The sequence below is a fragment of the Cornus florida genome, unplaced genomic scaffold (assembly GCF_030987335.1).
Source record: "Cornus florida cultivar Cherokee Brave unplaced genomic scaffold, ASM3098733v1 CherokeeBrave_3.0.0_Hap2_Chr11, whole genome shotgun sequence".
Lineage (NCBI taxonomy): Eukaryota > Viridiplantae > Streptophyta > Magnoliopsida > Cornales > Cornaceae > Cornus > Cornus florida.
Genome location: NW_026775581.1, coordinates 105,911,097 through 105,937,153, shown reverse-complemented (window position 1 = coordinate 105,937,153; position 26,057 = coordinate 105,911,097). Strand labels below are relative to the sequence as shown.

Below are 26,057 nucleotides of genomic sequence, written 5' to 3'. Positions count from 1 at the left end.
TAATAACAAAAACAAGGTTAAAATTTATAATTACCATAAGAAATGAAGGAAAAATAAAAATTATAAATAATAAAAGAAAATTTATTTATATATTTTTTAATACTCCGGACGGGTTCAAAGCTTGACTGGCTTTAAACTCTTTTTTCAAACTCGTTTCTAACCTTATTAGGGTGATTCCAAACCTTGTTTCAATAAGAGCGAAACAGAATAACAAAGTTGAATCGAATTCTCGACATGGATGAAGTTGAATTGAATTCTCAAGTCTAATAACTTGACTTGAAGTTGATTTTTGTTAGTTAAAAGTTCAACTTAAAATACTACATGCTCCATGTGTCTCTTAAAAAATGTTCACCTTTTTTATTTTTAGCTGTCTCAAAATGAATGTCTCAATTGAAAAGTCAATTTTTTTTTTTGGTAACATAGTCAATTTATTTTTTTTTGCATTGAATTTATAAAAAATAAATCATTACATCATTGTTGATTCACTGTGAATAAATTGATAATCCAGTTGCTAAATTGAGTAATCAAACAAGCATATGATTAGGTTGTAGAGAGCCAGAGTGAATTTTTCTATTGCAATTTGCGACAATGATTGAATGCTGATTGAACCAATACAAGCAAAAGTTAAATTGATACTTTTTAAAAAATATATAAAGAATTAACAGCAAAACTAAGAAAACCTTGGAATTGCTCATCTTTTTGTGAACTTTGGATTCCACTGTAATTTTTTTTGAGCCTAAAGTTTTCTAGAATTATTAAAGTTTGACTTCTAATTGATTTATTTCCTTTCAGTATTTGAGACTGTATATATATTTATATAATGTTACTATAATTATAAATAGTATATATCTTTTTATACATTTGGAATTCCGAGAAAATCAAGGAGAAAGTAGACGATTGGAATAGTTTAGGGTTATTTTTGTCATATTATTTATAAATATATATAAATAGAGTGTCTGAGTATTATTTTGGAGTGCAAATAACAATACTTTTAAAAAGACAATTTAGTAAATTCATGAACTTCTAAGGAAAAAAATAAACTAGTTGAGGTTGTTAAACTAAAACTCATTGCATTCAACTTCTATCACCTTCTATCAAAAAAATTCTATAGAGTATTATTCAAGATCGAATTCTTACTTGATAATTAAACATTTAAAAAGGGTTTTGACAGAATATTGCTATATGCCTGACCTATTGCTTCGTCAATGATAGCAATACAAAGTGCACAGCCCCTAAACTAAAACATGCTTAACTTGTCAGTTGTCGCTTCATTATTCGGTTTTGGATAGATTAATTCAATCCATTATAGCAATGGGTGCCACGTGTCGGAGATCGACTGGCTGTTACATATTCAATTAATTTATCTGCCACAGTTCCTTCTCTTCGTCTTCGCTTCTCTTTCAAAAAGGACAAGCGTCGGTCACAGTCAATGGCACTCCGGTACAATCCCCCTCTTCACGACATCGTTTTCGTCTCCTTTTCTTCACACACTCTCACACTATTCACTTATTTCTCTACCCTAAACCTCCGCTCTATCTCCGTCCTCAACATCCTTCACTCCCACCGGAGACATTCTCGCCGGAAAACACCTACGGACAATTTCCGATTAAATGGCCGACGAGATTGCGCAATCGGTCGAGTCCGGTCTCAAGCTCTCGAAACGGATTTACTACGGAAAAGAACGGTCGCCGCCGACGCCAGCTGCGATGGAGAGGTCGTCGCCGGAGACGTACGTTCCGACGGCGCCGATGGTGTATGCGGTGATAACTGAGCCGTCGATTGTTGATAATCCGGACATTCCGAGCTACCAGCCGTACGTGTACGGCCGCTGCGAACCGCCGGCGTTAATTCCGCTTCATATGCACGAGATTGCTATGGAAGTGGACTGTTATTTGGATACTGCGTTTGTAACGGTGAGTGGAACCTGGCGTGTTCACTGTGTTGCTGCAAGCAAATGCTGTGATTGTCGCATTGCCATACCCATGGGCGAGCAGGTATTGACTATTTTATTTTATTTTATTTTGTTTGTCTTTGTACTCTCGTTTTTTGTGTTTGTGCTGGGAATTTAGGTTTTTGTTTATTGATTTTTTTTGGCGTACTTAAGAATTCGTTATAATTTGTACAATCAACGGGTCAAGAAAAGAAAATTTGATGTATGCTAAATTGCTAATGTATTTAATTATCTAAATCATGCTTAAATTGATAATCACACCTTAAGAAAATTAGATTATATGGATGATTAGTATCAAAATCATCAAACTGAATGCCAAAGGAATAAACACTAGAAAATTTCCCAGATGAAAAATGATTATTTTGAAAAATTTGCCTAGAGACATCAATCCCCAGTCCAAGTGGCTCCCGTCAAACATGATGGTTTCTAAATCATACAGGTTTTGTCCCCAGTAAGTCAACCCAGAATCCTCACTGTTTTATTGCTTTCCTAGATAATTAGAACACGCAACCTATGAATTCAGTTGTCTTATTTAGCTGGTCATTATGTGATTTTTCCCTTCTTGGAAGGGTCTTTATTTATTATTATTTTTAAATGTAAATTTGTTGTGTGACACTGATTTGTGGTTGGTAATGATTTTATCGATCTTTGCGTTATTTGGGATTTCATTAAAATTGTACAATTCATGATTTATCTGGCAACTAATGTTGCTTTGCAACAGTCCTTTTACTGTTTCTTATTGGGAGTTTTCATGCTTCAAACAAACTTGTTGCGTCTCCTTCAATCGTTGTAGTGCATAACTTAAGCATGAAAGAATAAGCTGTTGAAAATGCTATTGCTTATCTCGATGCTCAAATGTTGGAAGGATTTTCATGTTACCTGTAAGATGGTTTCTTTCGTATATTTTTTAGCTTTCTTATTGTAAGGTCTTAAGAAAAACATGATTTGGCTAACAGGGTTCAGTTCTAGGTGTCGAGGTTGAAAGTTCAACAAGATCATATTACACTCGGCTGATCACAACTGAAGATACAGAAGATAGTAAAAAAGTAGATAAAGCTAAAGACGGATGCTTATTGAAAGGCCAGATATACACACTAAAAGTTCCTCAGGTTATTACCAAGTCCGCCTGATGGTTATTGTTACACTAATTTCTTTCTTCTTTTTTAGAATTTTTTTCTTACTAATATATATTTATGGTTTGCTCCCCACAAGGTTGATGGTGGGTCCAAACTTTCTATGAAAGTCACCTGGTCTCAGAAGTTATTGTATCATGATGATCAGTTCTGTCTCCATTTACCATTTAGCTTTCCAGCACATGTCATACCGGTTGGGAAGAGAATTTCTAAAAGAGAAAAGATACTGTTGAATGTGAACCCTGGTACTGGGACAGAGCTTTTATGCAAAACTACTAGCCATCCTCTAAAGGTACGTCAATATTGAAGTTTTAGTTTTGTCATGGATTTAAATCAAATGACAAATTTTTTTCTTGTTTTTCAGGAATTAAGACGCGAAGTTGGGAAATTAAGCTATTTATATGAAGCCGAAGTTTCGACATGGTCTATTACTGACTTCAATTTTTCATATACTGTAAGACCTTAAACCTGGATTGTTTTCGTTTCTCATCTCTTACCACGCCTCATCATTGATTCAAAGTAGTTCTCGGGATTGTAGATGATCATAAACTGATGACATCAGATGTGCAAGGCCCTGCTCTGCAGAAGGGATTTATTTCTTTTTTTTGTTTTGTTTTGTTTTGTTTTTTCCCCCATTGCTTAATCTCTTGGTTGGCTACTGCATTTTCAGGTTTATTCAGGCAACATGTTTGGTCGTCTTCTCTTGCAGTCCCCATCTCTGCATGATATTGACCAGAGAGAGATGTTTTGCTTTTATCTTTTCCCAGGACTTAACAAGAGTCCAAAGGTTGGTTAACATTTATATGTCACCTGCAGTTTTTAAAATTTTCATATTCTTACATTGCCTTTATATATGTCTAGTTGGATTCCACAGATGGAGTTTCTATTGTATGAGTTGTTTGTAGGAATGCATTTTTGTTTATTATACTAACACGTCATATCTTTCAACTTTATAATTAGGAATTGGGGTGAATAGGTCTTGATAGTTTGTTCAACTAACTTTAACTACTTTTTAAGATTTTGTTTTAATTAAAGAAGAACAATAAATTTAAATTTACTCAACCTATCAGGTATTACTCATAAAAACCTATCAAAGATATAATAAGTAAGCAATAAAAATAAAGAACACAATGAGTAAAAGGATTTTTTCATGGAAACCCAAGTGGGAAAAATCCATAGGACTTGGGCCAGACAGATCAAATCCACTTAAAAAAATAAATTTACACAAGGTTAACAATTAATAAACCCAGAATTCCTAGTTACCTTTTGACTTAAACCAATCCACCAAACTCTCCACTTGATTGTTTAGGCTTCTGTTCACACATTGTGCTCCTAGCGCAATCTGCTTCTCCTCTAGTACTTTGATCTTCTAGTCCACTTTTTTACACCAATCTCTATAGAGTGATTTAACTTGGGTTGAACTCCAACTAAGCACAACAGCAGGTCCAGAGGCCCTCAACTGATCCTTGATTAATCGAAGTCCCCTGCCCTTGTGTGCTTAGAAAATTTTCAAACATGGAAGTTTCCTAAAACACAAAATGCATATTGAAAATGATTTTTCCAGATTTAATATGAGATTATGACACCCTAATTGATGAATGCATGAACCCCAGTTTTGGTGAGCGTAGAAATGAGTGTCAACTTACCTTTACACCCTTGGGTGCGTAGATGACCTTTTTCTCCTTGCTTATAGCTTCAATTCCAACCCTTCCCTTGGGCAAGACGCAACTAACTTGATTCTAACCAAGTTTCAAAATTTTAATCGAGAGCAAATATAAATAGTTACAAACTCTACTTTTGACACGAAATTTGTCAACCTAAGTCCTATTTTGCAAATAAATTAATCTCTGCTGAAGTATTTTTCAGCTAACTTTTATTTTGCTCTTTTTCTTAGGGAATCTCCTATATATGTACATCTCTGTATCAAATCAATAATAACAACCAGTAATATTGTATGCAACAAGTAGAACTGCAAAAGATAGCACAAATGGCTTTCAAGAGCAGAAAATCTATTGAATTTGGTAAAATCCTTGGTAAATCCCCTTCATAAATGAATAAATCAGAAGTAATGTTTGATTTGTGAAGTACCTACCTACTTATGCAATTTTCTATACTGCCAGGTTCTTAAGTCTTACAACCTTCTTGTTATTCACATATTACAAGAGTATTTCGTGAGCTTACTGCCTGCACTATCTAGCGGTATGAGCTGAACAAACTTGACATTTGGCCCTTGGAGTTTAAGATAAAACATTTAACCCATGTGCTCTTAGCTTTTATCTTTTCTTCGTAAGGTGGTAAACTTACATGCTTGAACACTTCCACTTTTATAGTTTTATACAGAAGATTGTTGTAATGATTGTTTATTGTGATTATCAATTTTTAATATCGTTTTTTATACTTACAAATGTGTGTTTCTTTTTATTTTTATTTTTTATATAAATTTTTTCTAACTATTCTGCCATTGATCTCTATATTTCTTGTAATTGTACCATTTTCAATCCTAACTCCAGTCTAGTGAATTGATAGGTTTTCAAAAAGGAAATGGTATTTATAGTTGATGTAAGTGGAAGCATGAGGGGAGTTCCTCTTGAGAATGCAAAAAATGCATTAGCAGCAGCTCTTTCTATGCTCAATCCAGAAGATTCTTTTAACATAATTGCTTTCAATGAGAATACTCGATTATTCTCTTCATCAATGGAGCTGGCATCCAAAGTAACAATTGAAAATGCAATGCAGTGGATTAACACAAATTTGATCGCTGATGGTGTTACAAACATTTTGCTTCCCTTAAATCAGGTAGCTAGAAATTCTCACATGCCCTGTAAATTATTCTCCAATTATTATATGCCCCTTCTTTCTAGCATTCGATTCTGATTTTAAGTTAGTCATATTATAACAACGGTGATATACATAATGTAACAAAGTTACTTGGGCTGATTAATTATGATACAAAAATAAAGCAGGAAATGGCGGGAGCCTCGTGCATAGGGTTTGTCCCTTTTTAAAAATATAGCAGGAAAAATGTGTATTTAACTTCTCTTTTTAGCCGCTTGACTTCTATATCATATTGTATTCAATGAAACAAGAAAATGGCTACTGTAGCTTTTTTCTCTTGCTAAATATGTGAATTTATGCTTGTCAGAGTTGTTGTCAGAACCATAGTGACGTAGCCTTTACAATTTATTTATTTTTAAATTTCTGTGGTTACTGTGATATACATGTATTCCCATGTACATCTATGCCCATGCTGCTGTACTTTAAACAGATTATATAGTTAAGATCATTTGGAAGGTGTCACTCCTTTTTGTGGCTCATGAGAGTTGTTCTTCGTTTGGATGGCTTAGATTATGGGACCAAGAACTTAATTTGGATGGCTTGAATGATAGGAATGAGAGCTCAAATTGATCAATTTTTTCCTCTCTATGTCCCATAACTTGTTGATTTTGCCACATTCCATAGACACCTCCAAATGCTGCAATGTTAATACTCAAATCTTTGCATTTCAGTAACATCTCCTTATCTTGGAACTTTATTAGGTTTTTTCTCATGCTTTGATTTATCTCAGGCAATAGAGATGGTGGCCAAAACTAGTGATGCAGTTCCTTTCATTTTTCTCATTACTGACGGGGCTGTTGAAGATGAAAGACACATTTATAATGTTATGAAAGGTCACCTCATAAATAGAGGATCAATTTGCCCTCGAATTTGTACTTTTGGCATAGGTAAGGATTTTGGTGTTCTGGTTCCACTTTTTTGGGTTAAAAATAGACCTCTATATTTTTTATGGTGTCATACCCAATATATTTTTGCAGTATGTGTGTGTGTTTGGGCATGAGTGCACGTGTGCTAATAGGCATCTTCATGTTTGCATGAATACAAAGACAGTAGTTGTGCATGTTTAATGGATATTATGTCATAAGTTGTCTAACCAAATGTTATTGACACCTTCCTATCAAATTTCCTTTATAACTTGGGCTTCGAGAGGGAAGAGCTAGAGGGTCCTATGGGCGTTGTCGACATGAAAAATGATGGATTTTAACCACTTAACAAAACAAGATCACCAAGGAAAACACTTTATGTATGACATAAATACAATATTAGTGAAAACTCATTTTCCTGGGTTTAAATCACTGCCAGATTAAGTGGAAAATTATTTATTTTTATAATGAAACAACCCAGGTATAATGAAGAAATCCCATTTTCTTCGTGTGGTTCAATAATTTGTTAATGTCATCTATCTATCTTTTCTTTTTTGATTTCTTTTTTGGCAACAAATATACCTCCAGCTCTAACCAGAATTGTCATCTTGCTGACTCTCTGGGTGTTCTTTTCTCTGCCGTTTTAGGGTTGACATGAAAGTTTGCATTGCGGTTAATTATTGTGAGTGCTTTTCAGTATGGAGTTAGACTTAACCAGTCGAGCAAATCATCTCATTGATGTGCTGGTGTTTTTGTTTAAACTGCACCTTCTATTATTCAAATGTGATTTGCTAAACTTTTTTTTTTTCCTGAATGTTGGAAGTTTTTATTGATACATAAAGAAATAAGGTACAGAGGATAAGTGGACTTATCAATCCACATGAGAAAATTTGAGAAGACTAGTCTCAGACATACCTTTGACTAGGAAAAAGAATTCATAACAAAAGATCAGAAAATACTAGGCAAATCTAAAAGAGAAATGCCTACAGAGGTCAAACCCTCTAGGCAGGCTTCCCTAGAAACCTCTTCTGCAGTGGAAGTAGCCCCACCTTGAAGAATTTTGTTTTTGTTGTTCCAGAGGCACCACACAATGGAAGTGAAAAAACATCTAGTGACTCTTGTTTTGACAGTGGAGTTCTGGCAAGAATGGACAAACCAGTGCACTAAAGCATCAAAAGAAAATACACTTCTCTGATTATCCCATTTGCATAAATCAACAAACCAAAACCAAACCTGTTGTGCAAAATTGCAGGACCAAAAAAGATGATCATTGGTGTCTTCTCTTCTGTAGCAATTGTGTGGCACAAAGAAGTGAGAGTAATACCCTGTCTCTGCAGATTTGCTCAACTTAACTCAGCGAAGTTTTTGTTCCGACCATTTGGGTTCAGCCTTTTATGGCTCTACTTCTTTCTTGAATCACTTGCTAACAGGTCTTGCTCACTACCTCAACTCATGTAACTTTTGGTTTTACCTTTGTTTATATAACCATATTTTCCCCTGAACCATGTCCTTGTTGTCAATTGTCCATGGTATAGTCACTGTTTTCAATACTTGTGGGTAAATAATGTTAGCTGACACATTGTGATCTTGTCCACATCTTTTTCAGCAAGGGCAATGATGGGCTATACAACTGGTGGTAGCCCTCCTCCTACCCATAAATCCCTCAACCTGGAAAACAAGATATGGTCCGAGTCTCTAACTCGAGTACAATAGACTTCACCAGCTAGCTAGTTGACGCCTTAATCTTCTCTTATTTGATTAGTAATCAAATTTGCATGAATTTATTTATTTGATATTTTTTTGGCCTTTCATTCATGCAAATCCCTGTAGTTATGCCACAGCCATGGCTATTAGCTACCTTAATCTATGGAGTGTCGATATTATTTATTTATTTTAAATAAAAAATTTCCAATTGATTTAATTCTGTAAGAAATATTTACAGGCTCATACTGCAATCATTACTTCCTGCAAATGCTAGCACAAATTGGGAGGGGCTTGTATGATGCTGCATATGATGTAGGTCAGTTGTATTATTGACTTCATGTGTAACAGTATTTTCTTCTTTTTTATCTTTCTTTTTGGTGGTTGTGTGTGTTATATGAACTAATCTAGTTATTGTGTCCTATAAAATGACCGATTCACTAAAATTGAAAGGAAAGTCTTTAGTTTGGAGCTTAGTTGCTACGATAAACTCTTTAGATGTTCGTGCTCCAATTTTAGTTTAAACTCAGAGGTTCCATCTGTGAAGTAGTTTCTACACCAGCAAATGAAAATAAAATCCAATCTGTTTGTTAAATTACAATAAAGATGTTTAAGAATGATTATAACTATTTCATTTTATAAATAAGAACAATGATCATCTACTAATCCTTCTCATTGAAGTCATTTCTACTAATAATCTAGCTTCTAAATGTGTTTATCACTATCAGCATTTTGTTTGATTGTTGATCGTCATCAAATCTACTATGAATGCTCAAGAAATATGACCTTTTTTTTTTTTTTTTCGCTTCTATGCAGTTGTCTTACTTATCAAAAAAAAAAAAAAAAAAAAAATTATGACCAGTTTTCTCTTTCTAATTCTGAACTCCAATAGATAGTATTCACTGGGTCCCATTTATCACTGAACCAGAAGATAGTTTTCTTTAAAAATAAAAAAAGAAAAAAGGAGAGAGAAAAAATAATGAACAAATAAATACCGAATCTTTATGAAAATTCTGATCAAATAGGTTTCAGAAGAATAATAAATGGAAGATGGTCAACTGATTCTGCTAACCTCTTATGTCTTAACGAAGTACAATTAGTTGGAGTAATCAACTTTCTTATTCATTGGCTAGCTGTTTTAGAGGAGGTTTTTCCACTGGTTAAGCTTTGTATATATATATAATTTTGATAAGTAAAGATATCAAAGAAAGCGCTCAAAAGGGGAACGCATCCCGAAAGAACAACAACGAGACCAAAAAAAAAGGCCTCCAAGCCCTCAAAGAGGCCAAAAAAACAACAATATCCTCTAGAGATCTATAATCTCTACTAGAAACCCAACAAAAAAGAATTGCAACAATAGAGAACTTAAGAAAAGAAATAGGTTTCTCAATGCCATCAAAATATCTCCTATTCCTCTCCAACCAGATGCACCACCAAACACTAAGAGGTGAAGCCCTCCAGGCATCATGAATATGAGCCCCCGTCGAGAACCCTCGAGAGGAACGAGGCATGACCCAATGAACACCAAACAAACCAAGCATCAAGTCCCAATAATCTTTGGCAGTGGAGCAATGCAAAAGAAGATGGTCCACTGTCTCCTCATCCCGAAGACACATATAACATCGATTGACCACCACCTGAGTTCTCCTTCTTAAATTGTCTTGGGTTAAAATGTTTACCCAAAACAGTGGTCTAAGCAAAGAAGGCCACCTTGAGAGGAGCCTTAGAGTGCTAAATAGACTTCCACGGTAGGGATATCCTCCAACCCGCTGGGTTTCCGCCCCGTTCCGCTCCTAATGGGGTGGATTTGGTAACTCTATAAATTGGTTTGGGGCGGATATGGTAAAAGAATTGAAAACCCGAGCGGGTTTGAGGCGGGAGCGGATTTAGTGATGCCCCCACCCCACCCCACCCCCGCCCCGACCCGATTATATATATATATATATATATATATATATATATATATATATATATATATAAAGTATATATTTAAATTAAGTGTCCATTAATATATTTTGATTAAATATTCGCTAGAGTCACTACTTACTAAAATTCCACAATTGTGTACGTGATTCAATCTTCAAGAATTAATCAAGGATTCAAGACCTTAGTATTCTATCCCAATTCTAGGAATTAATTCAACAGTTTCAATTTTACAGCAATTAAATAGAGTATGCGGGGCGGAGTCGGTATTTTGTTTACTGGAGTAGGGGCGGGGATGGTGTACCAATTATAAACCCGTCCCAGAGTTGGAGCGGAGTTGGTATGATGAATTTTTTAACGGGGCGGAATAGGGTTTAGCCAACTCCACCCCAACTCCGCCCCGTTGCCATCCCTATTCCACGGGAAGCCCCCTCCAGGCTCCACTGTGAGACACCTGAAAAAGGAACGAACATTAAAGCGACCTTGCGCATTGGGAGTCCAAATCCAACCATCAGAATCACCAGCCATGACACCCTGTCGATACAACATCTCCAACAGATGAGTGGCATCCTCAACCTCCCAATCCTGAAAAGGACGCCTGAATTGAACATCCCAAACCAGACCTTCGCTATCAAGCTGATAGCAGTCGATCACTCTGGCCTGCCTATCTGGAGCAATCCTGAAAAGCCGTGGGAAAGCGAGAGCAAGAGAAATATCCCCACACCAAACGTCTTCCCAAAATCTGATCCATTTGCCATCTCTGAGACTAAAGCGACATGAATGGAAAAATCAGCCCAGCCCTTCCGAATACATTTCCAAACCCCCACACCGAGCGCCACGAACCTCAAGAGAGCACCACCCTCCTCAAAACTACTCGCAACGACCCTCCTCCAAAGCCTATGTCTCTCCACCCCAAATCTCCACATCCATTTCCTCAGGAGAGCTTTATTGAAAGGCACCAATCTACGAAGACCCAACCCTCCATTACGAATTGGCGTGCACAAGTTTTATTACTGCATTCTAGGAGGCACTTAAATTCTGAGGCATAAGTTTTTAAATGTTTATTATTCGTTTCAACACGCATTGACGGGAATTTTGGAGCAAAATAAAGGATCTAATTCAGTTATATTTTTCTTCTTTTATTTTGTATGTTTATTTGGTCAGATTCAATCAACTCTCGAATGCAAAGATTATTCAACACTGCTTCATCAGTCCTTCTTGCCAATGTAACAATTGATGCTTTGGAACAGGTTGATTCTGTTGAGGTACACAGATCCTTACCATATTGAGGTGGCCACATTTATTTTTTTATGCTTATACTGGGTTTATTTATTTACTAGGGGTGGCAAACGGGCGGGTTGGGTCGGGTCAAATATGGGTTGTGAACCATATTCCACCCGCTTGTAACGGGTTGAATATGGGTTGGGTCAAAATGGACCGGGTTGACTTGTCATGAGCCACTAACTTGTTTTAGGCGGAAAAAATGTTATCATTTTGGATAATCGCATAATTATATATTTTTATTTTAGATGGATAAAAACTTGTAAAAAGATGTATATATAATAGTAAATCCTTCAATTTCTTTTAAAAATTCTTTAAATTTATATTATTTTATTTCATGAATAAACATGCATGAAGGTAAGATATATATATATATAAATCTTATATGAAATCATTTGTTAAGCTTTTTATAGAATAAATAATTAAATGAATACAAACAAATACATTGTTTATGTGTTGTGTATGTAGTAGAGCAATACTATAGTACTACAATGAATTTTAGAGAAAGAAAGAGGATGATGGAAAGAGAATCTTAGAGATAATTTTAGAGTGAGAGAGAGTGGGAGATACATAGAGAATTTGGGATCATGTGAGAGAATTTTAGTGAGGAAAAAGAGGTGGATTTGAGTCAAATAGAGGAAGTGAAATTGGGCCTCTTATATAATGAGTGAAATATGGGTCAAAATGGGTGACCGATATTCAACCCGTTTAACCCTCTATAAAAATGGGTTGAATATGGGTCACCCATTTTGACCCATATTTTAAAATGGTTCACCCATATCCATTTTAAAGCGGACGGATATGGGTGGGTTAGTGGGTCATGACCTATTTTGCCACCCCTACTATTTACTAAAGTTATGAGAAATTCATCTGACAGCACAGGGAACTATTGTTGCCATAATCAATTTTCTAGGCTGTTCTATTGGTGACACCACTTGTTTGAGTCATGTTTTCTATAGTTCATATCTTATTATTATTTGAATGTCTGACCGCATTTAAAATGTAGCATTATCATTAAAATAGCAAAGATGGGAACAAAAACTGAAATTCTACAGATAAGTTAACCATTATCGTAGATGAGTCTATGTTTGAAGATGTCATTCTTCTTAAAGTAGGCCATTGCAGGTGGATTGCTAAAATCCCGACCTGGCAGGCATGAGAAAACATGTCAAAATTTAAGCATAGTTAAATAATGTTTGAGGTTAGGTACGGTGGCACCCTGCATTGGTATGACCAAGACTGGGTAGTGGTGTTTTTTTTTCCTTCTAAGCACGGATTGAGATTTCTGGAGATACTAGAGTAACTAGACAAGTACTTTCTTGTGATTTTGTTTTGACTGAAGCTGAATAGTTGATTATGATTGCCTTGCAGTCTCTTTCTCACTTCTATTGAAGGCATCAGAGCCTAGCTGTAAATGGCCAAGTAGAAAATGGATATAGTTAAGAATGATTAGTAATCTAGACTTTTTGTTTTTAAGTTGAAGATAAAGTGCCATGGCAGGAATGGAGGACAAAGATCAGTATTGTTTAAGGTCAAGAATTGCACAAGGCACAGTGCATCTGACTATGTATTATTGTTGTAGTTTGATTCATGCCTAATTATATACAATCATCTGCAAGAATTATTACTAAATCAACCAATTAAGAAGTTACTCAAACGGCATTTAAATGTAATTGTTAGCTGCATCCATGACAGTTGAATTCTCTTTGTTCCTCTTGCAGTTGTACCCGTTTCATATTCCTGACCTTTCATCTGAAAGCCCATTGATTGTGTCAGGCAGATACCATGGAAACTTTCCGGACTCTATTGAAGCTAGTGGTATCTTGGCAGACATGAGCAATTTCACAGTAAATGTGAAAGTGCAAAAAGTAAAGGACATGCCACTTGACAAAGTATTTCTTCAACTTCTGAATTTTGTATTTGATTGAACTTGTGATTTTTTTTTTCTCTTTCTAAGTCAGTATTATTTATTGCATCATAAGTAATTTTTTTGGAGAATGCACCCACCTCCCCCATAATAAAAAAAATAAAAAAACAAAAGAAGAAAAATATATTTATGTTTTTTTTTTTTTTTTTTAATCCCCTTTCTAAATGACAAGGTATCATGGTGCTCTCAAATTTGTTTTGGTACTTAATATATATTGGACATCTTAATCATCAAGTTTCTGGTGGCAAGTTACTTCCTTAGTACATGGTCTCGCTGATGAACTATTCTTGCTTCCTAAATCTCCATCTTCCTGAATAAAATTTATTTATTTCTGATTTTACACTTTGTGATATTGGTCTTCTGGTTGAATTTTTTTTTTTTTAATAAATTAATTTGGGCACTCAAATCAATACACCAGAATGTCATCATTCATGTAAATGCAGCTTCAATCTTCTTAATAGAGCCTTGCATTCAGTTAAATAGATGATAAACAAATTTAAAATGCACAAGTAGAAACTTGGTTAATAATGCACATTTAATCCTCTGACTGTTACGTTTCTTGGCAGGTATTTGCAAGGAGGCAAATTGATTTACTCACAGCTCAAGCATGGTTGTTGGAGAGTAAACTAGTAGAAGAGAAGGTTTGTTTGTTGACGATTATGAAAATTCGATCACTGTAATATATCAAACCTAATTTGATTCTGAAGATGCAAGAAACTCCTTCTATTCTTTCTCTCTCTAGAATTCTTACACCTCCACCCGAATCAAGATCCCCCTCCTCTTCATTCCAACTCCTATTTATAGATATTTACAAGATATTTACAAGATATTTACTAATTGCTGGACCTGGGCCTATTCCTCAGTAAGCCCTGGTCACTCTTGATGGGCTTACTCCCGCTCGGCCCATATGGCAGTGTCTTTTTATGGGCTGACCCAGCTGTTCGGACTGAAGGTTGTGTTTTGCGAGTCGGACCTGGCCCATGTCATCCAGGGCCTCCTCAACTGCCCCCATAATTGCCCCTTATTTAATAAGGGGTAATTATTGATGGCGTCTCATCATGACGCTGACGGCTCGAGATAACCACGTGGGGGAGCGAACGGTCAGATCCAGAATCAATGTTCCGGGGTTCGAGGGATTTCTTGCCTTCCCGACGCTTCGGCCCTCGGGCCCCCTTGCCTATATAATGCTCTCGAATTCCACTTCACTTCCCTTTACCGTCTCCATCATCAGCCAAATCTCCCTCTTTCTAGAACTGTGCTAAGCCTTTTCCGGTGAAATCCTTCGAGAGTCATTCTCCCAGCGATCTTGCAGTCCTCCGAGGTTAGTTTCGTTCTTTTTACTTTCGGCAGGCTTCCATTTTCCCTCTTTTAGATTCTTCTTGCACTTCCACCATGGTTGTAGATCTGGGTGTCCTTCGTATGAGACTTAGGCTTCCTGACAACATCGTAGTTAGGGTTTGCCCCCAAGACGTTAATATTACGACCGGCGCCGGCCTCCTGCCCGGCGAAGTCTTATTCACAAACCTTCAACTGAATGTTGTTAGGTTCCCTCTGCACCCTTTCTTTAGTTACGTCTTCAACAGATTGGGGATATCCCCTCTGCAGGTCAACCCCAACTTCTTTAGGATCATATCTGTTATGCTCTTATTGATGCGTGACAGAAATCTGGACCTTGACCTCATAGACCTCCTTCTGTGCTATAAGGTCAGTAAGATCCGTACTAACGAGCCCTTCTACCACCTCTACCCGTTCGAGAAGATGTCCATATGCACTGACACAATAAAATCTGAAAAGGGTTGGAGGGATAGCATAGTGGGTATTAGTGGGGCTTGGTCTTCGCCGGCTGCAGAGGATTACCCTATCCCGAGCGCCTTTGGTGTCTGCTCTGTCTCCTCCTATAAAAAATTCAAATCCCATAAACACGACTGCCCCTGTGAAACATGCGTTCCTCGTTTTTGCACTTACTTATGCCGCTCCTTGGGAATACCTTGTGATGACTTGAGCTACAGTGTTTGCAGGGATAGGATTAACTACTTGAAGAGATACGTTCTGAACGATATTCCTTCCTGCTCAGATCTCCTCACTTCAGACAACCTCTTTGCGCTCTCATCACTCGGCTACAATATGAGCAGACTGCAGATTCCCTCTTTTGGCAGGAGGAAAAATACTCCCCCAGTCATTCCTGCTGCTGGGGCGACCTCCTCTCCAGCGTCGGCTTCTTCTTCAGCCACCATATCTGACACTGTCCCGAGCGCAGTGGCTACTAACCCTGCTGCCAGCGCCCCTGCGGCCAACCAGAACGCGCCCTCCCCAGCTACCATAGCTCCTGCTGCTGCGGGGGGCGGTCGGGACAAAGAGCGAGGCAAAAGGCCTCATCCTGACAGTGAAATCGACCCTGAGGAGGAGCCTCTTATTAGAAGGACCCGAGTCTCTGGGCCGGGTACTCTCTTGCACCGAGCGATCAGAGCTCCTTCTCACTCTGGGCCTCCTGCAGCTGGTGGCTCTGCTTCTGCTTCAGGCCCCCCTTCTATCCCCAGCTTGCCGCCATGGGCCCCTCGGTACACTCGAACGGATGGGACGTTCGTGAAACCGAACGAGACCATGCTGAAGGATGGCCAGACCGCTATGGCCTACTACAGGAGCATGTGGACTCCGAAGGACATTGAGGCGGCAAAGGGCCTTTCCCAGAAGGACGTGTTCAGTCGCTTTCCCCAATCTGCTATGGAGGTGACTTTTATTTTCTAACTCATGAATTCTCTTATATTACTTGGTCTTGCCTTCTCCCGTTCTGACTATTGGTTTAACCGTTCTTATTGTGCACCTATGCAGACATTGTTTGGGATGATGGCCATGCAGAAGCAGGTGGAAATGGGGAACGCCAGGGCCCGAAAGTATTCTGACAGCCTGGAGGTGGCTAATAAAGAGAACGACCTCCTTGCCATGAAGAATACCGAGGTGCTGGTTCGGCTTGACAAAGCCGAGCAAGAGAGAGATGTCCTGAAAAAGGAGAATGATTCCCTTCAGGATGAGAAGGACGCCCTCCAGCTCGAGAAGAGCGTCTGGCAGACTGAGCAGGAATCACTCAGAGAAGAGAAGGCAGAACTCCAACGTCTTCTAGCTGATGAACAGTCTGCTCGGATGGCTTTTGAAAAAAGAGCTCTGGACGAGCGTACCGCTCTGATCGACGTTATCAGCAGAGTGGGTGGTGGGATGCTGGCCCTTCATGCTCGGTTCTCCAGGGTCGGTGCTCTTCGGTATGCTCAAGGATTCCGGGAAGGTTTCGCCGACCGGGTTCCGGATGAGGGACAGACCAGCTCCACTCCGGATGAGGTAGACAAGGATCTGGGGATCGAGCCTCTGGGGGTCTATGTCGACCCAGAACCCACCGAAGCGGAGCGTATATTTGATGAGTGCCAGGACATCGCATCCTCAAGGATCATCACAGCTCCTCCTACCGCTCTGCCACTGACCGCTCCCCAATCGTCAACCGTGGCTCCCTCTGTAGCCACTGCTGACGCTGAACCCCAGCCGAACGACTCAGTTATTCACCTGGATTCCCCACCTCATGAAGGTGAGGCGGCTGATGGGGCCGAGGAGGCGAGTCGGCAGGACCAGGATGCTGTTGGTACTGAGGCGTCTAGCTAGGGCTCCTTCGAATTCTTCCAGTTCATATCTTCTTGTAATGATGGACACCTCTCTTTTGTAAACTAAATGTTCAATATTAATGAAATGGCCGAACTCTTTTTCTCTATGTGTTGTGCTCTGTTCAACTTATCTTCAGTACATATATATCTTTTCTCTCTTTTTCTTTTTATATTAGTTTTGCTGTGTGTTTGTACGGCAAGTGCCTGGCGCTCGGCTAGAATGCCACTTGCCACTTGGCTTTAAATTTTTAGCAAGTGTCTGGCGTTCGGCTTATAGTGCCAGCTGCCACTTATCTTGCTTAAGTGCCTGGCGCTCGGCTAGAATGCCACTTGCCACTTGGCTTTAAATTTTTAGCAAGTGTCTGGCGTTCGGCTTATAGTGCCAGCTGCCACTTATCTTGCTTAAGTTTTATAGTAGACCATTGGAAAAGAAAATTCTTCTCTTCTTTTTTTGTAAATTCCGGTAACTTGCTCATTCATATGTATTTGATTAACAACAAATAACATCCAATTAAAACCAGAACTTAGCTTCTATTGATAGTACCTCTTCAGAGACGTGGCGTTCCAGGGCTTGTTGACCAACTTTCCCGCCATGGTTTCCAACGTATATGCCCCTTTGCCAATGACTTCTGCAATTCTGTACGGGCCTTCCCAGGGTGGCATCATTTTTTTGACCATCCCCACCTTTCTTTTCAGAACCAGATCGCCCGGGGCAAAATCCCTGTGTTTTACTCTCTTATTGTGACTATTCGCCAGCACTTGCTGATACGATGCTAGCCTTATAGCCGCTGCGTCCCTCCTTTCGTCTATCATGTCGAGGTTCAATCTTAACATCTTGTCGTTCTGATCTCGACTCCATGCTAAGCTTCTGATAGTGGGGACTAAATGCTCAACCGGTATAACTGCTTCGGTACCATACGCCATCGCGAACGGGCTCTCCCCAGTCGGCCGCCTTGGGGTGGTTCTGTAAGCCCATAGAACGTTCGGGAGTTCATCCAACCACTTCCCCTTATGATCTTCCAGCTTCTTCTTAATGCAGGCGAAAATGGTTCTGTTTGTGATTTCTGCTTGTCCGTTAGCCTGAGGATGACTTACTGCAGCCAACTTCTGGTTGATTCCATACTCCTCCAGCAGCTTTCTTACTTGCCTGCTGTCGAGGTTTGTGCCATTGTCCATGACTATTGTTCTGGGAACACCGAAGCGGCAGATAATGTTGTTCCAGATAAATCGTCTCACCTGAGTCTGAGTCACGCTAGGATACGGTTCTGCCTCCACCCATTTAGTGAAATAATCCGTGGCCAGTAACACATACTTGTTCTGAGCTCTTGCAGTTGGCAGAGGACCGACCACATCCATCCCCCATTGCGCGAAAGGCCACGGCGAGGCCATTACGTGCAATTCTTCAGGTGGTTGGTGGATCATTGGTCCATATCGTTGGCACTTATCGCACCTTCGAGAGAACTCCTCCGCATCTCTTGACATGTTTGGCCAAAAATACCCTTGTGTCATTGCTTTATGCGCTAACGATCTTCCCCCAGAATGATTGCCACACACACCCTCATGAATAGCTCGCAATACCTGCTGCGATTCCGCGGGGGTGACACATTTCAAGTACGGGCCAGAATAGGACCTTCTGTACAGCTGGTTCCGCACGATGGCGTACTTGGCAGCATTCTTTTTGAGTTTCCTAGCTTCATCCCTTTGCATAGGCAAAACGCCATCTCGAATATAGGTAATGATTGGGTCAATCCAACTCGGTTCATACGGTATGACGTTGACTTGCCAAGGGTCCGAGACCATCGGTTCTTCGAAAATGGACGGCTGGGTCACTATTCCCACTGGAATCACCCTCGCCAATGTTTCACCACAACTTGAAGCACTGCATGCTAAACGGTCTGCATCTGCATTCTGTTCCCTCGGCAACTGTATGAATTCAATCTTTGCAAAGTCCTTGGCTCTACGCAGAACGGCAGAACGGTATGCCCCCATCATGTCATCCTTGGTTGCGTACTCACCATTTACCTGCCGAACAATCAGCTGCGAGTCACTATACACTGTCAAACTTTTGATCTGTAGCTCTTTGGCCAACTTTAATCCATTTAGCAACGCCTCGTATTCCGCTTCATTATTGGTGGCTCGGAACTCAAGTCTGAGTGCTTGGCTCAAGGAAGTACCTTCTGGGGTTTGCAGTTTGATCCCAATCCCAGCCCCCGTCGGGTTAGAGGAGCCATCCACAAAAAGTTTCCAAGAGCCGCTTCTAAGGTCCTCTTCCGTATCTTCGGCATCACATTCTAGTAGGAAATCGGCCACCGCTTGCCCTTTAATAGCTGTTCTCGGCTCGTACGTTATGTCAAATGAACTCAACTCTATGGCCCACTTTGTCATTCTGCCCGAGAGCTCTGGCTTGTGCATGAGCGTTCTGATTGGGAAAGTTGTTAGAACAGCTATGGGGTGGGATTCAAAATAATGCCTTAACTTTCTTTTTGCATTTACAAGTGCAAGTACCACCCGTTCGGCCTTTGAGTATCTTTTTTCTGCCTCCATCAGTGTCTTGCTTACATAAAATACTGGGTATTGCACCCCTTCCTTGCAACGAATCAGAACGGCACTCGTCGCGACACCAGATACTCCAAGATATAGAAATAACTTTTCTTCCGGTTCTGGGGCTGACAGGACTGGCGGATTCTGCATATATTGCTTCAAATGAGTCAATGCCTGTCGTTGCTCATCCCCCCAGACCTGCCTTCCATGGCTCCGAATCGTGTCAAAGAATGGTTTGCAGTGGTCTGACAACTTTGAAATAAATCGACTTAATGCAGCTATTCGTCCTGTTAGGGCTTGCACCTCTCTGATCGTCTTTGGCTCGGCATTCTTAATCAAAGCCTCTGCTTGAGCGGGGCTAACTTCGATGCCCCTGCGGTTGACCACGTGTCCCAGAAACTGCCCGGAACTCACACCGAACGAGCACTTGGTCGGATTGAGCCTCATCCCATATCGCTTTAGTACATCAAATACCTCTTGCAGATGCTTCAGATGATCATCCTTTTTCCTACTTTTCACCACCATGTCATCAATATAGGCTTCGACAATCTTACCCATTTGATTCTTAAAAACTTTGCTGACAAGTCGTTGATAAGTTGCTCCCGCATTCTTTAATCCAAAAGGCATAACCTTGTAGCAGTACGTTCCTCGCTCGGTGACAAAAGAAGTTTTTTCTTCATCTGCGGGGTCCATAGGAATCTGATTATAACCTGAATATGCGTCCAGAAAGGTTAAACGCTCATACCCCGTGGTGGCATCCACCATTTGATCAATCTTAGGCAACGGGAAACTGTCCTTCGGGCAGGCTTTGTTTAAATTGGTGAAATCAATGCATACGCGCCATTTCCCATTTTTCTTCTGCACCACAACGACGTTGGACAACCACTCAGGGTAGTGCACCTCTCTGATAAATCCCGCATCAAGCAGCCTATCAACTTCTTCCGTTATGATCTGATTACGTTCTGGAGCAAATCTTCGCTGCTTCTGTTTCACTGGTTTGAAATTAGGATTGACATTCAGGGAATGACAGGAGACGGAAGGACTAATTCCAGGCATGTCGAGATGACTCCATGCAAATACGTCGACATTGTGGGATAAGAAATCCACTAGCTCTTGCTGCTCTTCTCTGGTCAGTCTTATACCCACTCTGGTAGTTCGTTCTGGCCTGGACTGATCGATCTGCACATCCAGAAGGGGCTCCTCGGTCAAGTCGGCTGACTCCTCCACCCTATTCTGCTCGAGTGGAGGTTCCTGTAATTGCTATCTGGGGCTTGTCGACCGGACGGGCGCCTTTCCCTTCCCTGCATGCTTTAGTGTGACGGAATAACACTCTTTGGCTGCGACCTGATCCCCCCGAATGTCTATCACTTTATCTCCATCGGGCCCGAGGCACCTCATGACCTGATGCAGAGTTGAGGGTACACCTCGGACTCTGTGAATCCATCCTCTTCCCATCAGGAGATTATACGAGGGGTGAATTTCCACAACCACAAAAGTTTCCATAAGAGCTCGCTCTGCAGCTTGAACTTCTACTTCCACCATCCCGACGGGTTCCACCCTCTTCCCATCGAACCCTAATAAGGGATTTCCGGTGGGCTTGAGCCTCTCTGGTTTAATGTCGAGCCTGTCAAATGTGTCCCTTGGCATAACATTCGCACTGCTCCCAGGATCGATCAGAACTCTGCGCACCAAGCACTCTGCCACTGTCAAACTGACTACCAACGGGTCGTCATGAGGCAGTTGGACACGCTGCAGGTCTGTCCAGTCGAACTTTATCTGCATTGACGGGCTCTGTTGGTGTAGAGTGGTCACATTGCCGACCCTTTTCTTCATCTGTGCCTGCCGCAGGCGCACCCGTAGCAGCTCATCTGGCTCTTCACTAGGCTCGGGTCGACCATGGATAGCATTGATTATACGAACTGGTTGCGAATTGTGGGAGCTTTGTTTATGACTCCTTTTTATTTGTTCCACTGGTCGATTCTGCTCCATCGCCGAGCCTTGAACATAACTCGCAAACTCCCCTCTAGCTATCAACATCTCCACTTGCCTCCTCAGGTTCCTGCATTCGTTAGTCTGATGTCCGAAATCAGAATGAAAAGCACAATGTTTAGTTTGATCCCTCTGTTCGAGGGGTTGTCTAATTGGCAGTGGTGGATGAAACTTGTCCTTGTTCTCCTGATATAACCTCGCCAGAGTGACCTTCAGCGGAGTAATCAACTCTTCCTCCCTGGACCTTTTTTCGGCCTTCCAAGTGGTCTGACGTTGCGGCTGAGCCTGCTTCTGCCTGATCTTTGCCTTGGACTTTTCCTCGGTCGACACAAGCGACGTTGTCCGAGCATTAGCTGCCTCCTCTTCTTCGAGGCGCACAAAGCCATCGGCTCTCTCATTGAGTTCGTCCATGGTAGCTGGCGTATTCACTACCAGACTGGTGTGAAACGGAGTTCCGCGTGTCATGGCTAACTTGAAGGCTTGAACTGCCGTAGTAGGATGGCATTCGATTACCATACTCTTAGTGAGATTAAACCTGGTAAGAAAGGCCTGGAGCCGTTCATCCTTGTGTTGCCGCATCGTGAACAGGCTCGAGATGTCCTTCGGCGGGCGTTTGTTCCCATAGTACTGGCTTATGAACCGATCGCACAGGTCCCTGAAACTGCCAATGGAGCTCCTAGGCAAGTTTTTGAACCAGCTGAGCGCCGGTCCGGCCAAACTTGTAGGGAAGCATTTGCACATTAAAGAGTCGTTTTCCGTGTTCAGAGCCATTTTCAACTGGATATGATACACATGATCGATCGGATCGGTTGTTCCGTCAAACAGAATAAAGACTGGCATAGCAAACTTCCTTGGATGCGGCGCATTCAAGATCTCGTCGGTGAATGGTGAATCCACCGTCCGAGCTGCGGATCGGAGAGCTTCATTCTCTCTCTGGAGTCCGGCGGTAGCTCTGTGAGTTACGGTTCTGCCCTCCGAACCGTGATGAGTGACAGTAACCATGGAGGGCCGGTAAGACGGATCGAACGACCGTTCCTCTATGAACTCTCTCTGCCAAGGCGACGCTACTCGACGGCGATCTACCTCCATCACTTCCTCTCGGTCAAACCTTTCCCGCTGCGGATCAACGTGAGTCGAGCCTTCGTGATCTTCAACTCGACGAACATTTGGCGGCGAATTGTCCATCATCCTTTCATCACGGTGGTGAGCTGACTGATTGTTCTCGTTCTGATCGCCTTGATGCGCGATACTAGATGGAACACCTCCTTCTCCGACCGGAAGCGGATGCGAGACTGCGGGTATTTGCCGATGCTGCAATCCAGCTTTCAATTCTGCATTTTCTTTTCTGAGAGCTTCAATCAAATTCATCAACTCTTCAAGCTTTGTTTGCTGGACAGCCTCCATCGGATTGGAGCTTTCACCTATCATTATTCCCGAACGGAGTAAAGGCATTAATCTCAAGCTCGCGAGTAGATCTAAGCTTCGTGAGTAGGAATTTTTAGATCTGGCTTCTAATTCTCCGAATTATGCTCACTGTTTACAAGATCTGAATTGCCTGGACTCTAAATCCGTCAGATCCTGTCACAATCGAGCAACTCGCGGTTGCGTAGATCTGAAGTCACTCCTGCCAAAGCTTCAAGAATCGTAATTCCTCCAGAGTAGGTCACAATCGCTCAGATCTGGATTCAAATCCGCAAGATCGAGTCTCGATCAACCGAATTGGTTTGAATCCATTCGATCCTCCTCATTGATCAACCAAACTTTTATGCGCTTCCCACAGACGGCGCCAATTGAAGATGCAAGAAACTCCTTCTATTCTTTCTCTCTCTAGAATTCTTACACCTCCACCCGAATCAAGATCCCCCTCCTCTTCATTCCAACTCCTATTTATAGATATTTACAAGATATTTACTAATTGCTGGACCTGGGCCTATTCCTCAGTAAGCCCTGGTCACTCTTGATGGGCTTACTCCCGCTCGGCCCATATGGCAGTGTCTTTTTATGGGCTGACCCAGCTGTTCGGACTGAAGGTTGTGTTTTGCGAGTCGGACCTGGCCCATGTCATCCAGGGCCTCCTCAGATTCTAAAATACTTAGATTCTAAGAAATATTGGATTTAATGGTTTCCAAGAAAAAAAATAAAGTTGAGATAGGTGTGATGATTGATGATCACATAGGTATTCATGCAGCAATACAGGCTAGACATCATCCTGTTGTGAGGATATTAACTATATTATATTAAATTTTATCCCATGAATGTTCTTTGTTTTGCACCATTCAAGAGGTTCTTGATGTTTTATGGTTATAATCATGTCTTGGTACATATACATGCCATCATATAAGCAAAAGATGACTGTCTTGCCCCTTATAGTAATCCTAATGCATGTATTCATCTTTTATTAGATTCAGTTGCTTGAGCTGTTTCCTTCACATGTAGGTTGCAAAAATGAGCATACAAACAGGGATACCTTCGGAGTACACCAGCATGATTTTAGTTCAGAGTCTTCAGACCGATAAAGGGAAGCAAGGTTCTGAATCAATTATGATGCAAGAGGTATGCTTTTGCCTAAAGTAGTAGTAAAAGTGTTGGTAGTTACATAAACTATACTAATATAATCATTTTTAAAAATGATTTCTTAATAGGAGAAATGACATGGTAATGATTTAGGGAAAAAAAAAAGAAAGACTAGTAATGGAAAAGAATGAAAAATATAATAACACACAGAATACTGCTATTATTTTTATTATAAAAAATATAAGAACACTTGAATGTTAAACTTGGATGTATACCTTTTAACACGCAGAATAAATTTAGTATTTAGATAATACATATCTGATACTTGGGTAATTAAACTGCTTTATTCTTATATTGCACCAAATTAACGACTGTCCTTGAATTTTTAACAAAAAATTGACCAGAATAAAACAGCCGAGCTGACTAACAAGGAAATCATTTACCTCCGGAACCTGGGTCTTGGATTTGGCAACTTGATTGCCACGGCTGAGAATCGTCCTCCAGGAATAGAGGAAGTAAAGTTGCATGAAACTTCAGAAACCGTAATGACGGCAGCTTCCACTTGTTGCAGCTGGATGCTAGATCGCTTCTGTTGCATGTGTTTCATCCAGGCTTGTTCACGCATGAATGACCAATGTGCAATTGCTCTCACACAGCTTTGCACTGCCCTTGCTTGTTTTGAGTGCCTCAATTGTTGCTGTGAGGTTTGTGATGGTTGTGACCAGTGCTGCTGACAATTGGAATTGAACATAAAAATACCAGATTGTGGTATAACCCTATGTTTGTGTGTACATATTTATGTCTTATAGTAATACATTGCGTTAGTAATCTACTGGTTTTCTTTTCTCTTTTTATCTGTCTGATCTTGATACCAAGTGTGATCGTTTGGGAAAGATGAGCAGTGATGGTTGCCATTTTCATGTCCATTAAATCTGATTTTTTTTTTTTTTTTTTTTTTGGTTTGGGTGTAAAATTATGTCAAATATTACGTATACCTTCATATTTGTTCTCGGTCATTATCAAAAGTTCGATCATCCATCCCCCAAGAATCATTTTATAGCTGGATTTCTCTTACCATAAAAATTGAATCATTTTATTTTATCGTCCTTTCAGTTTGCAATGGGCAGCAATGTATACCTAGTGGACCAGACCAACGTAAAAAAATCAAAATATTCGTACTGATGTGACATTATTATTATTATTTCAAAATGTCACATTATTAGGCCAGTACTATATGACAAAAGGTGACAAGTTATGATAAAATGTTGGGTCCACAGCATTCTTTTCCTAACGAATTTTTTTTCTATTTTTTTATTTTGTTGAAATGTCGGACCTAACAAGCATTTCAATAGATTTTAAATTTTAATACTTTCTTCGTTCAGATTAAGGATAGTTTTTGGTATTTGTAAGCCGCAAACATCAAAGATGAGATATTAAAATTTAATTAGTTTAATACAATTTAAATGGATAAACCTCCTAACACAGTTTATGTAAAATGCTTACTAATATGCACAGTTTTTTATTAATTTTTTTTCCTGGCACGGGCGAAATCAAACTGACCTTTTGGATTAAAAATTCAATCCATTTTCCAGAAAAAACAAATTATAAACAAATATTAAACAATTATATACAGAAATTCTTTTTAAATTTTAGAATTACAAGCTAAAATATGTCTAATAAAATATTAAAATACTCTAATTAGCCAATTAGGACAGTTACAAATAGAGTGAAATTACCAATTTACCATCCTTGGGC

The 26,057-nt window shown here is 40.2% G+C and overlaps 2 protein-coding genes across 4 annotated transcripts; both read left to right on the top strand.

The window, feature by feature from the left end:
- The first annotated feature begins 1,421 nt into the window (after positions 1-1,421).
- LOC132286730 (uncharacterized) lies at positions 1,422-25,156 on the top strand. 3 transcript variants are annotated; one of them, XM_059789104.1, is made up of 13 exons: positions 1,424-1,994; positions 2,908-3,060; positions 3,164-3,376; positions 3,449-3,538; positions 3,755-3,871; positions 5,611-5,880; positions 6,650-6,806; positions 8,725-8,802; positions 11,571-11,671; positions 13,409-13,579; positions 14,181-14,255; positions 24,225-24,341; positions 24,707-25,156. In XM_059789104.1, the coding sequence occupies exons 1-13, from the start codon at positions 1,611-1,613 to the stop codon at positions 25,034-25,036; spliced, it is 2,256 nt and encodes a 751-aa protein (XP_059645087.1). In that variant the 5' UTR covers positions 1,424-1,610; the 3' UTR covers positions 25,037-25,156. The 3 variants fall into 3 exon arrangements, with proteins under 3 accessions (XP_059645088.1, XP_059645087.1, XP_059645089.1); XM_059789106.1 differs by lacking the exon at positions 1,424-1,994 and adding an exon at positions 2,678-2,832 and having other exon boundaries at positions 2,921-3,060; XM_059789105.1 differs by lacking the exon at positions 11,571-11,671 and having other exon boundaries at positions 1,422-1,994; positions 8,725-8,798.
- On the top strand, positions 14,266-17,560 carry LOC132286731 (uncharacterized). The gene is made up of 2 exons (XM_059789108.1): positions 14,266-16,341; positions 16,444-17,560. The coding sequence occupies exons 1-2, from the start codon at positions 15,007-15,009 to the stop codon at positions 17,257-17,259; spliced, it is 2,151 nt and encodes a 716-aa protein (XP_059645091.1). The 5' UTR covers positions 14,266-15,006; the 3' UTR covers positions 17,260-17,560.
- Positions 25,157-26,057: the final 901 nt, after the last annotated feature.

Bases quoted from the DNA above. Each gene is read 5' to 3' on its own strand.
- LOC132286730 (XM_059789104.1), top strand. From the start codon at position 1,611: ATGGCCGACGAGATTGCGCAATCGGTCGAGTCCGGTCTCAAGCTCTCG. The intron at 3,061-3,163 runs GTTATTACCAAG...GCTCCCCACAAG, and splicing joins ACACACTAAAAGTTCCTCAG to GTTGATGGTGGGTCCAAACT. The intron at 14,256-24,224 runs GTTTGTTTGTTG...CTTCACATGTAG, and splicing joins GTAAACTAGTAGAAGAGAAG to GTTGCAAAAATGAGCATACA.
- LOC132286731 (XM_059789108.1), top strand. From the start codon at position 15,007: ATGGTTGTAGATCTGGGTGTCCTTCGTATGAGACTTAGGCTTCCTGAC. The intron at 16,342-16,443 runs GTGACTTTTATT...GCACCTATGCAG, and splicing joins TTCCCCAATCTGCTATGGAG to ACATTGTTTGGGATGATGGC.